Here is a 14,690-nt window from a genome sequence, read left to right on the forward strand (position 1 = left end):
TGACCGGGCTCGTTGCTTCCTTTTCTTACCTGTACTGCTGCTGCTGCTGATCCGACTTTCTTTGCTACATATCCATCAAGGTCGTCTTTCTCTCTCCACCACCAACCACATACACACACAAAAAAGTTCCACGAAGCGTTCCGCGTTGCCCTGCCCACCATGTCTTCCTCCACCGAAGGCAAATCCATCACCTGCAAAGCCGCCGTGGCCTGGGAAGCCGGCAAAGACCTCTCGCTCGAGGACGTCGAGGTCTTGCCGCCCCGCGCCCACGAGGTGCGGATAGAGGTGTACTATACCGGCGTGTGCCATACGGATGCGTACATGCTGAGTGGGAAGGACCCGGAGGGCGCGTTCCCGGTCATTGCGGGACATGAGGGCGCGGGCATCGTGGAGAGTGTGGGCGAGGGGGTGACGAATGTGAAGAAGGGGGATACGGTTGTTGCGCTTTAGTAAGTTGTGGAGATTTCTTTCTTTTATATTGGGCGTGTGTGAAGTGTGGTGTTTGAGCGGCGGACCTTGATGGTTCATTGCCTTGTTGAGCTTGGTTGGACTTCACCTTGTTGAACACTTCTACCTATACTGAAGAAGACACAACATTGCTAACGACAATGACCTTCATAGCACCCCAGAATGCGGCGAATGCAAGTTCTGCACCTCCGGCAAGACGAACCTCTGTGGCAAGATTCGCGCCACCCAAGGCAAAGGCGTCATGCCCGATGGCACATCTCGCTTCAGGTGCAAGGGCAAAGACCTCCTGCACTTCATGGGCTGCTCCACCTTCTCGCAATACACCGTCGTCGCGGACATCTCCGTCGTCGCCGTCACGGAAAAGGCGCCTATGGACAGGACGTGCTTGCTCGGCTGCGGTATCACGACGGGCTACGGTGCGGCCGTCATCACAGCCGGCAAGGGTGGTGTTGAGAAGGGATCGAATGTCGCTGTCTTCGGTGCGGGCTGTGTCGGTCTCTCCGTCATGCAGGGCGCGAAGAGGAACGGTGCAGGCAAGATCATCGCGGTGGATGTGAACGATTCGAAGAAGGAGTGGTCGAGCAAGTTCGGTGCTACGGACTTCGTGAACCCGGCCAAGGACCTCAAGGATGGCGAGACGATCCAGCAGAGACTGATTGATATGACCGACGGCGGCTGCGATTACACCTTCGATTGTACTGGTAACGTGCATGTCATGCGTTCGGCGCTCGAGGCATGCCACAAGGGTTGGGGTGAGAGCATCATCATTGGTGTTGCGGCTGCTGGTCAGGAGATCGCTACACGACGTAAGTCTTCATCGCCTCTCAACTCCTCCTTGTCTCTTACTAATCTCTTCACTAGCATTCCAACTCGTCACCGGCCGCGTCTGGAAAGGCTGTGCCTTCGGCGGCGTCAAGGGCCGCAGCCAAATGGGCGGCCTCGTCGACGACTACATGACCGGCAAGCTCAAGGTCGACGAGTTCATCACCCACCGACAAAACCTCTCGGGCGTCAACCAAGCCTTCCACGACATGCACGCCGGTGACTGCATTCGGTGTGTGGTGGATATGAGGAAGCTCTAGATCACGCGGAGAGAGAGCTTTGAAAGAGCATGCATGCATGAGTTTGATGAGAGAATGAGAAAGACGTATATTCGCTTCCGACAACAAGGGAGGATATGTTGTTGGGGCTTCTCGTTTTGGGGTTGTTGGGCGGTCAAAAGGCTGGGGCCAGAATGTAATGTAGGGATTCAGTGAGACTGGAACTGAAGAAGCTTGGCAATCTCATATCGATTCATCTCATGCGTGGCTTGTGACTGTCTGTAGTAGGAGTGCTGCGCTTGTAGGTGCATCGTTCGAGTGGCCACGAACGGCTTCCATGCTTGATATTAAGAATGTCCGTTCATGATCTCCCGTCAAGCCTTGACTGTTTCAAGCCTGGATGCCGCTGCCGAGCTCTGCATATCATCAGACCAAGCCGAAGGTTTTGGACAATATGACCAATAGAGGACGTACCTGGTAGCATTTTCCATCCTGCGAATGCAAGTTCTCAAGCGTGGCAGTCCGTCATATCTGTTCGTGACATATCCATCATCGGCGTCTGAACAGCATCATCTCACTCCTGACCATGCATCCCACCCTGACTAACCCGTCCCCTCCCCTCATCCAAACCAGCACCAGCACCCTCCTCCTCATCCTCACTCTCAGCCGGCGGATCCCATCCGACCTTCGCCCTCAGTATCCGATTCTCCTCCTTCAGCGCCGCAATCCTCCTCTTGTAAGGCAGGCCCTCCTCCTCTCTGCTCTTCAACGCAGACCTCACGCCCTCGCTCAACCGCTGCAGACTAGACTGCCACGCCTGATGCGTCAGCTGCGCCTCGATTGTCTCGCTGCGTGCTTGGGAGAGGAGCTGCGTGTAGTGTTGGTGTACGGCGATGATGTGGTTTTGCTGCTCGAAGCAGTATTGCCGGATGCGGTCGGTCGTGTCGGAGAGGGTGTCTTCGTACAGTTGTTGGAGGCGGATTTGTTCTTGGTAGGTGCGTTCGAAGGAGGCGAGGCGGTTGTTGGCGGTCGCGAGGGCGGTTTGGAGTTGGGAGATGGTGGGTTGTGCGGGTTCTTCGACGGCTTTTTGACGATACGTTAGCAGGCGGATCAAATGTCGTTGGTGAAATGCTTCATGTCAGTCATAATGAACAGGAAACATACGCTGGGTATCTCCATTGAGTAAAGGCAACTGGCCCTGCTGAGCTAGTCTACCCTAGAAAGAAGAACAATGAGTGTCCAGTCCATAGCGAGTATGAGCCTCAAAACCCTACTTGTATTCTTTCAACTCGTGCGATCCCTTCCTGAACCTGTGCCCATTCCTGTCTGTTCTGTTCGAGCCATCCGCTGAGTGACTCCATGTTCTGCATGAGTGTTTGCATGTCGCTGTAGTGGCCGGCCGATGGCATGATCGAGCCGTTCATCCCAGAGTACATTGCTGCGTTTTGAGCGCCGAGGCCATTTTGGTTGGCCATGGTGCTTTACTGCTGCGTGTTGTCTGGTGGAGAGGGGTGTTGCTGAGTGTCGTCTTGGACAGGAGCTGACTTGTCGTCGGCGTCTTGCTCAGCGTCAGAGTCGGCGGCAGAGTCGGCGGCAGAGTCGGCGTCAGAGGTATCCTCAGCGTCAGAGGTGTCCTCAGCGTCAGAGTCTCCACCGTCAAAGGTGTACCGAGCGTCAGAGGTGTCCTCAGCGTCAGGAGTGTCCTCAGCGGCAGAGGTGACCCCAGCGTCAGAGTTGTCCTCAACAGCCTCCTCGGAACCCTCGTCTTGATTCTGAGCAGAGCGGTCGCGAAGTGCACTAGCCGGCAGCTGCTCAGAAATGTGGTACGAAGTACGAACCGACGAGTCTGAGTCAGCGCGTTGACGATTGAAGGCACGAAGCGTCTCTCTGAAGGTGTCCGAGTCGTAGAAGCCCTCTTGGACGGCCTGAGCACAGATCGATCCCTCTGGCTCTGGCTTCTTAGTAGGAAGAGGAGGCAGTGGTCGCTTCGTCTCGACGTTGGCCGGCGGGTTGAAGATGCCCAAGCCTGCAGGAGTCGTGGTGGTCGTCTGGGTGGTGGTCGCCTGAGTGGTAGTCGCGTTGGTCGATTGAGCGTTGGTCGCGTTGGCGGTTGCTGCAGGAGCGTTAGCGTTTGCCCCACATCGAATGCGTGCGTGCCTCAGGCAAACAACGCTTGCTTCGACTTCACGTACCTCCGCGCTTGCGTCTCTCCTTTTCCTCCATCAATCGGCCTCCGATCTCTTGTCCCTTGTGCGTCAACACAATTGGGTTGCCTCCAGCTGGGCCATAAATGAGATCTGTTATGAAATCGTCAGTGTCAAAGTAGCTTCATCGCTCGCAATTCGGTCGTCACTTACAGCCATCAACTCTCTTTCTGCACTCCTCGATCTGCTCGGGAGTACGATGCACCATTCTCTCCATCTCCTCCATGTCCTTGTGGCGGTCGTATTTGCCGCTCTCGTTCTCGTCGGTTGGGAAGCGTGACTTGTCTTCCATCACCTTGAGGTACTGATTGATCTTCTCTGGATCCTTCGTCGGTGGTGGGTAGGCTGGCACCCTGGAGAACGATCGGTGGTCAGCAAACATAACGATGGAAAGATGTAGCATGGACCTGTAACTGACATTGGTCCAGCTGGCTGGTTCCAGTTGCGCCACGGCTGGTTGTGGCGAGCGTACTGCTGAATCTTGGGGTTGTCGGCTGTTTGCATGGTCAGCGTTGATGTGCAATGAATGACTGTCAACGTTTACAACTTACACATCTCTTCGCCCTCGTCGACGGCTTCTTTGGCCTTGCGGCGGAGGACTGGGCGCTGAGTCTCTGGTGGGATGCTGCGACGACGAGTTAATACCGGCTCCGGGGGAGTCTCACGTGGAGCTGTCTCCATGACAGCCCCAGCAGTCGAGGTATCGACAGCATCATCAACATTGGCTATTGGTATCTCGGGCTCTATGGAATCCTCGAAGTGGACGTGCTTGACCGGTCCAGTCCTGGGAGCCTTGGGGGCGGCGGTGGTGCTGGCCTCGCTCCAGCGTCCAGGGTTCTCATCGGCGCCCTTGGTTTGCGCTGCCATCTCCGTGGCACTTCCAGCGGCCGTGGCCACGGGGAACGACTGGACATCCGTGCTGTCCTTGCGATCGTTGAGAGCGGGGACGCTCTCCTCGCCGTGAGCGGCGGACACGGGCACGCGATGGGGCGGCGCCGGGGGCGGCGGGGAGGTCATGCTGAGGGCGGTACTCACTTGAAGGTAAAAAAAGTCAGCCAACGATTCTTGGGTGGGTGGGTGGGTGGAAGTGGTGTTGAGAAAGGGCGTTGACAGCGGTTGTTGTGGCCTTTTTGTGGTGGGGGTGCAAACGGCGCACAATGGCCGTAAATGGAAGGAGCGCAAAGCAAAGGTGAAACATACGCTCCGCAGTCTCTTCTCCAGTCAACGCCACAGCAGGGCTGCGACGATGTCCTCTTGAATGGCTCGGTCGATCCATCTTCGACGGGGATGGTGGTGCGACGCTGCGTTGAGAAGATGATGTGAAAGCAGCATCGAGAGGTGGAGCGGACGTATTTGTAGGAGAAACGTTCTCGCAATGGCCCAACTCACTCATACCACCTCCTACATTCACTCCAGGAACCTCACTCGCAGAGTCCCGTACGATTGGCTGGCGATCAGCGAGGTGAGCTTGACGATTCGCCTTCACTCTAGCCAAGTCCTGAAGCACGTGAGCATGAGAGGAGCGTGAAAGTGAAAGAATGATTGATTTATTCAACGTACTTCTGCCTTAGGCCTAGGGGGCACACGCAGCTGCTTCACACGCTTGATCGCCTGACTGACCGACTCCCCCGGCTTTGCGATTTGCGTCATTCGCAACGAATCTTTCAACGCTTGGAAACCTCCACCGTTGAACGCTCTGTCAGATTCAAGACCGATGCTGGCGCCGGACTTGGTGCTGTGGGGCTTCCAGCCTTGAGAAGTCCCGTCCAGCTCGAATGCCAGCTTCTTCTCTTTCCCTGCGCTAGACGTCGAACTCGAGCTCGATGACCTGATCGAGCCAGTCGTGCTGCTTTGCGGGCTTGACGCTGAGAGACTGTGGGATTTGTTCCACCCGCGTTGCTCAGACGAACCGCAAGACTCATTTGTCCGGTCGGCGAACATACTGGCCTGGTCCAGCTCTCCATCGTCTGCGTCAAGCTCGAGAGCTGCTGGTCTTGGACTTGGTGGCGGCTCCAGCCCCTGGCCCCTGATGGCTGCCATAGCCGCATCTGGTGAAGGTTGTTGAGTGAGAGGCTCCGGCATGATAGTCGGCATGTCGTCGTTTGAATGTTCATCCCTTGTGTCAACTTCATAGTCCTCCTGTGATGCCCTGCCTTTACCTTTCCCGACGCTGTGTGCTGCTAGGAAATCAGCTTCAGCCTGCATCTGCCATCTAGCCTGGGCAATCATCCCAGAATTCGCAGAGGAATCGATCTCTGAGATATCGGCGGAGATGAGATCGAGTGGCTCCTTTTCATCTTCAGCTAGAAAACTGGCCAACTCTTCGGGATCGAGATCATCATCGCTGTCTTCGTCCTCGAATGGTTTGATCGCTGGGCTTCGCAAAATCGTGGGCGTTGGCTTGGAAAAAGCGATTGCGGCTGCATGTTTGCGCGGATCCAGTGGCCTTTGAGATACGGCGGTGACACCTCCGAACTGGATGGTGCGAGGTCTGGTTGGTGGTTTGTCAGAGACGGCGCTGACTCCTCCGAACGACATCGATCGTCGTTTCTGTGGTTTCAGGACGGGTGATGACCATGCTACGGATGATGATCCACTGCTTGAGGACGACGAGGAAGAGCAGACCCTGGTCGCTTGCACAGGTTGACCAGAGGAGATGCCCAACTTCTGTGGCTGACATCCATCACTCCCTGGTGGTGGCAGCGTGTAAAGAAGAGGCCCAGATGCAAGCATGGTGTAATATTGACCTCTCAGGCCGAGTGTCCATAATTTGCAAAGGAATAGTGACCGTGTCTCTGGAGCCATACGAGCCATACCCCATCGCAAGTGATAGGAAAGCGGAACTCCTGGTGGTAGGCGTACCATCGCGAAGATTGCACTCGAGTCATAAGCTTCCTGCAGGGCATTGCCAAAGTCTTCGTTGAATTTGTCCTGTGGCATATTCCCCTGCATGTAAGTAGGATCCAGGTCTGGAGGATGTTCGACATGAAGCTGAGTCTGATTTCCTTCGATCTCGCTGTGGAGGGACCAGTCACCCAGTCCTGCTAGAACGCCCTGTGGCAAGGGACTGTCTGGCACTCTGGCAGACATTACGAAGACTGGCGGGTTGCTGTGTGCCATCGACTGAGGTTCGTTCTCGACAGTTCCGTGTTTCTCGTCTCGATAGTCGTCCTCCCGGCTGTCTTGTGCACGCGCGGAGCGATGGGTATTGCTGCCGCATCTTGTAGCGAATGTCGAAAAGAAAGGGTAACAGTCGTCATCTCTTGGCTCTGGCGAGTACGATCGATCAATGACATGGAATCGACCACTACCAGACCAAGTCGAGGAACTGGGACTGTCCAAGCGATTGACATCTGGTATGTTGGTGTTGAGCTTCGTTGGAGACGGTTCGTCCTTGTACTCATTCAAGTCCCACAGAGCAATGGTCTTCTTGGATCGTCGCTTGCTGGGCGGCTTTGAGGGTGTGGAGTCGCCCTCGGCCTTGCACATCTGGCTTTCGAGCAGCGCAATTGCAGAGTCTAGATGAGGTATCGCTGGTTCTTGCTCGTTTAATGGGGTGCCACTGCCAGTTGGGCCTGACTCGACACTGTCGGTAGAGACTGTTGAAGATTCGTTGGCAGGTTGAAGAGTGTGTTCTTCTGGCGCTTCTTGTTCCCCTTCACTGGAACTTTGATCTGGCATCAGCTGCTCGCCTACATCGTCAAGCCAATTGGTAAGGAGATCTCGAAGGCTAGGGCGCGGCCTCAGCATGGGGTTAGGAAGTGGCACGGCATCGCTCCTTGTTGCTCCAGGCTCCCCATTCTATGTGGCCCTTGCGAGGTCGCCAGTGTCACCTCCATTTTGTGCCCAATTGTCGTGGAGCGATCGTGTCGACCGATATGGTGACGGCTCTGTGAAGCGAGGGAATGGATCATGGTCGTAGACAATCTCACGGACCATGTTGACTTGGAAATTCTGTTCGTATACATTCGACGACGGGGTCTGAGCAGCACCTGTATCGCCTGGTGCATCATCGATGTTGTTTGATTGCTGAATTTCGTCCTCTTCAGTAGGATCTACATCGTTCTGCTCACTGGGAGATGAGGCCAGTGCAGTGTCCTGGTCATCCGGCACACCAAGCCTCCCAGGAAAAGTCCGTCGCCTCTCGTCATCAGTTTGAACACGAGCGCCTTCGCTATCCAGCGGGCAGTCTGCAGTGTGCGCGTAGGAGTAGTCACAATCGCAGACGTTGGGATTGCGCAGACTGTACTTGCCGTATGAGTCGTGAGATCGACGTGAAGCTGTATTCAGCTGATCGATCAACTCGAGTCCATTCGATACCTCGGAAAGTGCACCAGACGTCGGTGGAGAAGTTGCTGCGTTGTCTGCGCCGTCATCACAGGCGCCCGTACTCTCAGGTAGGTCTTGGTCTGCTGCTGACTCGTCTGTCGCATTGTGATGGTTCAGTGGCTCGGCGGGTACGTCGAGCATCGACGAGGAACGCCTTCTCTTGTCCGTCTTGTCATCATGGTCATTTGAGCTCTGACGTGGATCTGAATCTGGTGCTTGCTCTGTCGACTTCTCCTGGTTCAATCCCTCCTGGTGTACGTCAGGCATGGGCGAGGAACCCCCAGTGTTGTCCACGACATCATCATGATAGTTCGTGTTCTGAGGCTCATCTGAATGAGAGACTTGCTCGTCTGCCGAATGTTGCTGGCTGGGCCTCCCGGAGAGAGCACCAGACATCATCAAGGAACTCAAGGAACTTGTCGCGTTGTCCGCATTATCGTCACAATCCTTTGTGTCCTCATGCTGTGTGTCTTCTTCCAATGTACAGCTATCACCTCTTTCAGCAACTGAGCGTTGCATCTGGCTTGTCTTCCCATCGGTGGATGGCCCTTGCGCAGCGACTTTCGAAGCTCTGCGTTCTCTGCCAACGTTAGCCGAAAACAGTGAGGATAGGGTAGATGTTCTCATACTCTTGCGGACTTCGAAGGAAGTCTTCGCTGTATAATTCAAGTCGGCTTGCTTGACGAATTTTGGAAGGTGTAGCTATTTGGGGTGTGTGTATCTCCATTGCTCCGTCACTCGTCGCGACTGTTGCACCAGGTCCAGAAGATTTGTTGTCGGCAGTTGCATTTCCATTGGAGACTGCTGTATCTGCTTCGTTCGCTTGTGTCAGAGTATTCCATATTGAGCCCAGACTACCTCGTAAAGATCCGAGGAGTCGCCCAGACCAAGTACCAGGTAATGGTTCAGGGTTTGCTGGAAGTCCTTGCTGGGCGTTCCGAACAGCATTTGCTTTTGCGGCCTTGAGATTTTGTTCGGTGGCTTCAGCATCCGCTTGTCGCTGGTCCTTTTGCCTCGAAGCTGACAGCGGCTGGGCTTCTCGCTGCGCGGATTGAGACTGATGCCGATTTCTTGTGAACGGTGCTTGGATGACATCTAACAAGCTTCTGCAAGACATATTTTCTCGCAAGTGGAGGGTCTGTGTATGTCGTGATGTGTAATATGACGTGAGAATGAGCTGTGTATCGAAGGTGGCCAAAATGCAGCGCGTAAGACCTGTGGTCGTAGAGTTGTTATGGAGTGAAAGACGGGGAATCGATCTTGAGGAAAGTCAACAGATCTTGTTTACAGCTGCACTTACTATCGGCAACAGCATCCATCACCACCATAGTGACTGCACCACCACAGTGACTGCTAGCTCGTAGTCGCACTTCACTTCCAGCATCAGTTCTCGCTCTTTCCAGCATCCAACTCGCATCACACGAGCGCCTTCCCACCAACGCCAACGCTGAAGAACACAAGGTTATTATCATCACACCAATACATTGAGGATCGACGCTACTTCTCCGTAAGAACGAAACGTCGCTCGACTTCCCTCGCGGTATCGTCATCCTGGAAGTTGAGTCGCACCAGCTCGCCCTTTTCCTTGTCCAGATCCTTCGCCCGCCACGGCTCGTTCACCTCAGCCTTGTAGAATGTGGTGGTGTCCGGATATTGAGCGAGGACTGACTTTCTCTGTGGAAGATCACTCAAGCCTTTGTTGCTCTCGGGAATCTGCATCAGCTGGGAGACGGATGCTCGTTGAGGTGGAGGTGGGTCACCAGAGGTGTCTGCGTCTTGTACTTCGTATCGGCGCTGCTTGCCCTCACCAATGACATTAGTCACTCGGCATAGTATGCCTTCGCCTTCGGGTGGATCTCCTTTCTTTGGATCGTAGTTCTTCAGGTCGTGGCGGCAGAACACAATCTCTCCCATTTTCAGCACCAATCTGTTAGATGGGCGACTGTTTGCGGAAGCCTTGGTTGGTCCTGTTGCCGTTGACAGACCATCAGCGCTGCTTGCGACAGACTCAGCGCCGTCCTCAATCTTCACCGATGCCTCGCGGGTAGTGGGAATGCTGCCGGATCGGGATGTTTTCTCCTTTGCAGATAATCGATTGACTGTGCTGAGGCTGATCCTTGGTGATGGGGCAGCAGACGCGTCGTCACCATCTTCTGTGGAGGCGGCAACTGCAGATCCGCTTTTGCTGCCAGTCTTCTTCGGGCCACGAGATGCCTTTCCACTTACAGCTCGAGGGCCATTGATTGCAGCCATTTGAGCAGCGGACTCTTCGGAAGCCTCACGGAGACCAGCCAAGATCTTCATGCTGTCGAGTAGATTCATTTCGTTTGATTTTCCTTCAATGGTGTGGCTGACCTCCTCGCAGAGCTTGACGTTCTCCCTATAGAGCTTCTCCAGCCTTTCGTCAAGGGCAGCGTCACTCAGCTTTCCAGCGTCGATAAGCGCTGCTTGTTGCGATTCTACTTGCAGAATCTCCTTCCCGATCTCGTTTGATCGAGCCTGCACAAAGGGTCAGTAAAAGCTGTCTTTACCTTTCTTTCCCTTGACAGCGCGTGTAAATCGACCATCCTAAGGGAAGTTTTTTACACTGCCGAAAACACTCACCACCATAGTATCAACATCCTTGGCCTTATCTTTGATCTCCTTCCACAACCGTCGCTCCTCGTCGGCATCTTGGTTAGGATTTGCTCGGCCTCTACTCCGCCCTGACATGTTGTGCCTTCTCGGTCAACGAATACTGCCGCGATATGTATGGCTGGCACCGAAAAGGGTGCTTTCTGAATAGATGGTGTGGTGGGAGGTGTATTTAAATAGAAGGAGGGACGAACGCTGGAGGTGTGGTAACTGGTTGCCCAAGCGCGGGTCCTTCCGTCCACGCCTGTTGCCGATCCGGGGCTAGCGTCGCCACCAAAGCTGCTCCACGTTCACCTTGAACACACGGCCATTCGTATTTTCAACCTTAGCTGTCTTCTTGACATTCCACGTCTCTTCTGCCAGGCCCGTCAAATCGATCGAGACAACTTATTTGTGCCACCAGCGACTACCTACTCTGGAAGCTTCAAGATGCAGGTACCACTTCTGCGCCTGCAATGCGGTGAGTGAATAGGTCAAGGATGCAGCTCAAGAAGTTCCATATGCTGATTGGAATGCAGGCTGCAACAGCTACGAATGGGGTATGTCGAAGATCCAAAACGACAAGATATGTCCATTCAATTGACGTATGAGTGGCCAGGCAAAATCGGCAAGGACTCAGCAGCTGCTCGTTATGCCTCGGCGACTCCATCCGGCGACTTTTCCATCCAGCAAGACAAGCCATACGCTGAGGTTTGTTTAGTTTATCTCAACAGCTTTCACATATTGACGCATCGTAGTTGTGGATGGGCACTCACCCTTCGAACCCATCCAAAGACGTCACGACCGGCCGAACGTTGCTTGACATGGTCCAAGATAACCAGGCATTGATGTCCACCTCCATTGCGAAACGTTACGAGCAAAAGCTGCCTTTCCTCTTCAAAGTGCTCAGCATCAACAAGGCTCTCTCCATTCAAGCTCATCCCAACAAGAAGCTGGCCGAGCAGTTGCACGCCAAGGACCCAAAGCATTACCCAGATGACAATCACAAGCCTGAGATGACGATTGCCATCACTCCATTCGACGGTCTTTGCGGATTCAGGCCACTCAACGAGATCGCTCACTTCTTGCAGCATGTTCCCACTCTGCGCCAGCTCGTTGGCGAGGAGAATGCTAGCAAGTTCGAGAAGACCATCAACGGCCAGGAAACGACGGAAGACAGCAGCAAAGCGCAGGAGAACAAGAAGGCACTTCAGAGCGCATTCTCTGGATTGATGCAGTCTAAGCCAGAGGAGATCGAAAAGGCCGCAGCAGAGCTCATCAAGCAGGCCAAATCGGAAGGCTCCAAATTCGCCGGCGAAGGCGGTCCTTCAAACGATGGCAAAGAGCTCGCAGATCTCATGGTTCGACTGAACGACCAGTTCCCCAATGATATTGGTCTCTTCGTCACTTTCTTCCTCAACTATGTCAAGCTCGAAGTCGGCGAGGCGATGTTCCTGAAGGCCGACGACATCCACGCTTACTTGTCAGGAGGTAAGGATTCACTCCTACATCCCATTTCCACGAAGCTAACACTCCAGACATCATCGAATGCATGGCCTCGAGCGACAACGTCATCCGCGCCGGCTTCACCCCCAAATTCAAAGACGTCGAAACCCTGTCCTCAACCCTCACCTACTCCTACGCGCCCATCAGCGAGCAAAAGATGACCCCCACCGACTACGCCTACGTCAAGCTCAACACCACCGCCTACAGCTCCAACTCCGCCTCGATCCTCTACGACCCCCCGATCGAGGAGTTCAGCGTCGTCAAAACCGACCTCAACGCCTCCGGTGGCAAGGCGACGTTCGCGCCGATCGAGGGACCATCGATTATCATCTGCACGAAGGGCGAGGGCAAGATAAGTGTGGGACCGAAGAGTGAGGAGATCAAGGAGGGGTATGTCTACTTTGTTGGTGCGACGGCCGAGTTGATCCTGGAGAGTTCGGGCAGTGAGCCGCTCGTGACGTTCAAGGCGTTCTGCGAGTTGCCACATGGCTCGGATGGGAACTTGTAGAGAGAGATGCACAGCTCTCTCCCCTCGACGCAGACACAGATCCACGATCCGCATGAACAAAATCATAGATGTCCGTCTTAGAAATCGATTTTATTGGTATCTCAACAAAACAAAACAACAACAAACACAAAGTTAACACACCAAAAATATAGAAGCCTTGCCGCGCGTACTTGTACAACTTTCTTTCTTTCCCTTAATCCCATCCGTCGATTGGTGATCTATCCTCTTTTCATCCGTTCTCCCATATCCATTTCCGTTACATAGTCTGAGGTTCTCACAAAGTCGCTGATATCCCCGCTAATGATGCTGGACGCTTGGAAACAAACAAAAAGATCGATTCCCCGGAAATGCAAGATTCAGTTCGGTTCGAGTCGGTTCTGAGACGGGGAGGAGGAGAGTAAAAAGTTGCTTTGAGATTATGAAACGCGCAAGGTAGCTTCTTGAAGGGTTCGCTCGTCGTTGCGCCGGGCTTTCTGGTGACGGGCGTGTGGGGCAGGTTTGGGGTATCGAGGTGAAACGTATGTCGAAAGGGTGGAGAAGGTTGGCTTTTTTGCTGTTGGGGCCGCCCGTGAGTGGGAAGTCTCGTGAGGTGCGGCTTGGGATCCAGCAAGGCCTTGTTGGTGGTCGGTGTGTGACGAGTCATGTCCCGCCGCTCACTTGTTGGAGGGCAGCTTGACGTTGCTGCTCAGCCAGGCGAGGCCTTCGAAGATGCCTTCGCCTGTCGTTGCGCAGCTGGGCTCGACTTTCCAGGTGTGGTCTTTGGCTATCCGTGTGAGGTCCAAAGCGTCTGAGACTTCTTTGGGTCGCATTGCTATCGCAACGTTAGCGAGCGATTCCCAACCAATGTACTTTATCCAAGCTCACCTCCTGGGATATCCTGCTTGTTCGCAAACACCAACAACAGCGCATCTTTCATTTCTCGATCCTGAATGATTCTTGCCAGCTCACTCCTCGCCTCGTCTATCCTGTCGTGGTCGTTGCTGTCAATGACGAAGATAAGGCCCTGGGTACCCGAGAAGTAATGTCTCCACAGCGGCCGGATCTTGTCCTGCCCTCCCACATCCCACACATTGAACTTCGTGTTCTTATACGTGACAGTCTCGACGTTGAAGCCGACGGTGGGGATCGTGGTGACGTCCGTGTCGAGTTTGAGCTTGTAGAGGATTGCTGTGTGGAAGTACTATCATCAGCCATTGATTCTATCATCTCGACCATGCTCTTCACTGCATCATTCACGTACTGGTCTTCCCCGCGGCATCCAACCCCAGCATCAATAGACGCATTTCTTTCGATCCGAAGATCTTGTTCATCAACTTGGAGATGTTCTGTCCCATGGCAGGCGGTGGGTTCTACGGAACGCCCGCAGTGCGCGCACAAATCCAACGAGGTGCAGTAGGTGCGTGTCGGTGGGGCTTCACGCAATTCGCGCGTGTGGTTCGCAGGCGGTATAGCAAGAGGTGCAGCCGATCCAAAGTCGCGAGGAGAGAAAAAGATGGCCGGCCGTGGTCAGGTCGCGTGCGAACTTTCTAAAGTTGCCCGGCGGCGAGTCCCTGAGTCGCTGGAGGCCCCTTGAGCGCAGTGAGGCGGTCAGGAATCGGGAATGGGCGTGGTGGGCGGGAGTGGTGAGCGCTGGTCCGCGAAATGGGGTGTATGCAGGCGGGCGATGGTTCAAGGTGTAGTGAGCGAGCAACTCCTGATACGTGCAGGCGCAGGCGGCGGCAGGCGTACTTGTCTAGCTCCAGCTTCACGCTCCAAGTTCGCTTGGTGGTGCTTGGAGATGACTTTCCGGCTAATCACCGCCGACGCTGTTTCACACCTGTGCGACCTACATGTATACCCCTATTGCCAACAGAAGTCTACCTTTAGCATTGCCTCGCGCCGCCCGTCGAATCTTGGTCCAAGGCGCGACGGCAGATTGAACGATACACCGTCCCTGCAGCGGCTCTGCCATCTAGCCGCCGGCACACAGACATGTGAATCCTTCCGCCAGATGCGCCATCGCACTGAACACATTCGGCACGC

General features: G+C 54.5%; 7 protein-coding genes across 7 annotated transcripts; 2 read left to right on the plus strand and 5 right to left on the minus strand.

Annotated features, from left to right (window-relative positions):
* Positions 1–159: 159 nt before the first annotated feature.
* On the plus strand, positions 160–1,550 carry M409DRAFT_50593 (uncharacterized protein; the record flags this gene model as incomplete). Its single annotated transcript, XM_033811573.1, has 3 exons — positions 160–449; positions 622–1,274; positions 1,330–1,550. 3 exons carry the CDS (start codon positions 160–162, stop codon positions 1,548–1,550), a joined length of 1,164 nt encoding a protein of 387 aa, XP_033672878.1.
* A 532-nt stretch (positions 1,551–2,082) lies between these two features.
* M409DRAFT_18221 (uncharacterized protein) lies at positions 2,083–2,944 on the minus strand (the record flags this gene model as incomplete). Its single annotated transcript, XM_033804410.1, has 3 exons — positions 2,083–2,591; positions 2,673–2,724; positions 2,783–2,944. 3 exons carry the CDS (start codon positions 2,942–2,944, stop codon positions 2,083–2,085), a joined length of 723 nt encoding a protein of 240 aa, XP_033672879.1.
* Positions 2,945–2,989: 45 nt separating this feature from the next.
* Positions 2,990–7,462, minus strand: M409DRAFT_18222 (uncharacterized protein; the record flags this gene model as incomplete). Its single annotated transcript, XM_033804411.1, has 7 exons — positions 2,990–3,621; positions 3,701–3,805; positions 3,866–4,065; positions 4,131–4,206; positions 4,264–4,746; positions 5,102–5,210; positions 5,273–7,462. 7 exons carry the CDS (start codon positions 7,460–7,462, stop codon positions 2,990–2,992), a joined length of 3,795 nt encoding a protein of 1,264 aa, XP_033672880.1.
* Positions 7,463–7,513: 51 nt separating this feature from the next.
* Positions 7,514–9,158, minus strand: M409DRAFT_18223 (uncharacterized protein; the record flags this gene model as incomplete). Its single annotated transcript, XM_033804412.1, has 2 exons — positions 7,514–8,621; positions 8,671–9,158. The coding sequence occupies 2 exons, from the start codon at positions 9,156–9,158 to the stop codon at positions 7,514–7,516; spliced, it is 1,596 nt and encodes a 531-aa protein (XP_033672881.1).
* Positions 9,159–9,538: 380 nt separating this feature from the next.
* M409DRAFT_63509 (uncharacterized protein) lies at positions 9,539–10,753 on the minus strand (the record flags this gene model as incomplete). The annotated part of the gene is made up of 2 exons (XM_033815631.1): positions 9,539–10,540; positions 10,646–10,753. 2 exons carry the CDS (start codon positions 10,751–10,753, stop codon positions 9,539–9,541), a joined length of 1,110 nt encoding a protein of 369 aa, XP_033672882.1.
* Positions 10,754–11,104: 351 nt separating this feature from the next.
* Positions 11,105–12,668, plus strand: M409DRAFT_63510 (uncharacterized protein; the record flags this gene model as incomplete). Its single annotated transcript, XM_033815632.1, has 5 exons — positions 11,105–11,135; positions 11,194–11,214; positions 11,274–11,365; positions 11,413–12,145; positions 12,193–12,668. The coding sequence occupies 5 exons, from the start codon at positions 11,105–11,107 to the stop codon at positions 12,666–12,668; spliced, it is 1,353 nt and encodes a 450-aa protein (XP_033672883.1).
* Positions 12,669–13,321: 653 nt separating this feature from the next.
* M409DRAFT_35769 (uncharacterized protein) lies at positions 13,322–14,002 on the minus strand (the record flags this gene model as incomplete). Its single annotated transcript, XM_033810440.1, has 3 exons — positions 13,322–13,479; positions 13,533–13,835; positions 13,909–14,002. The coding sequence occupies 3 exons, from the start codon at positions 14,000–14,002 to the stop codon at positions 13,322–13,324; spliced, it is 555 nt and encodes a 184-aa protein (XP_033672884.1).
* Between the last annotated feature and the right edge of the window lie 688 nt (positions 14,003–14,690).

Source organism: Zasmidium cellare (assembly GCF_010093935.1).
Source record: "Zasmidium cellare ATCC 36951 unplaced genomic scaffold M409scaffold_4, whole genome shotgun sequence".
NCBI lineage: Eukaryota > Fungi > Ascomycota > Dothideomycetes > Mycosphaerellales > Mycosphaerellaceae > Zasmidium > Zasmidium cellare.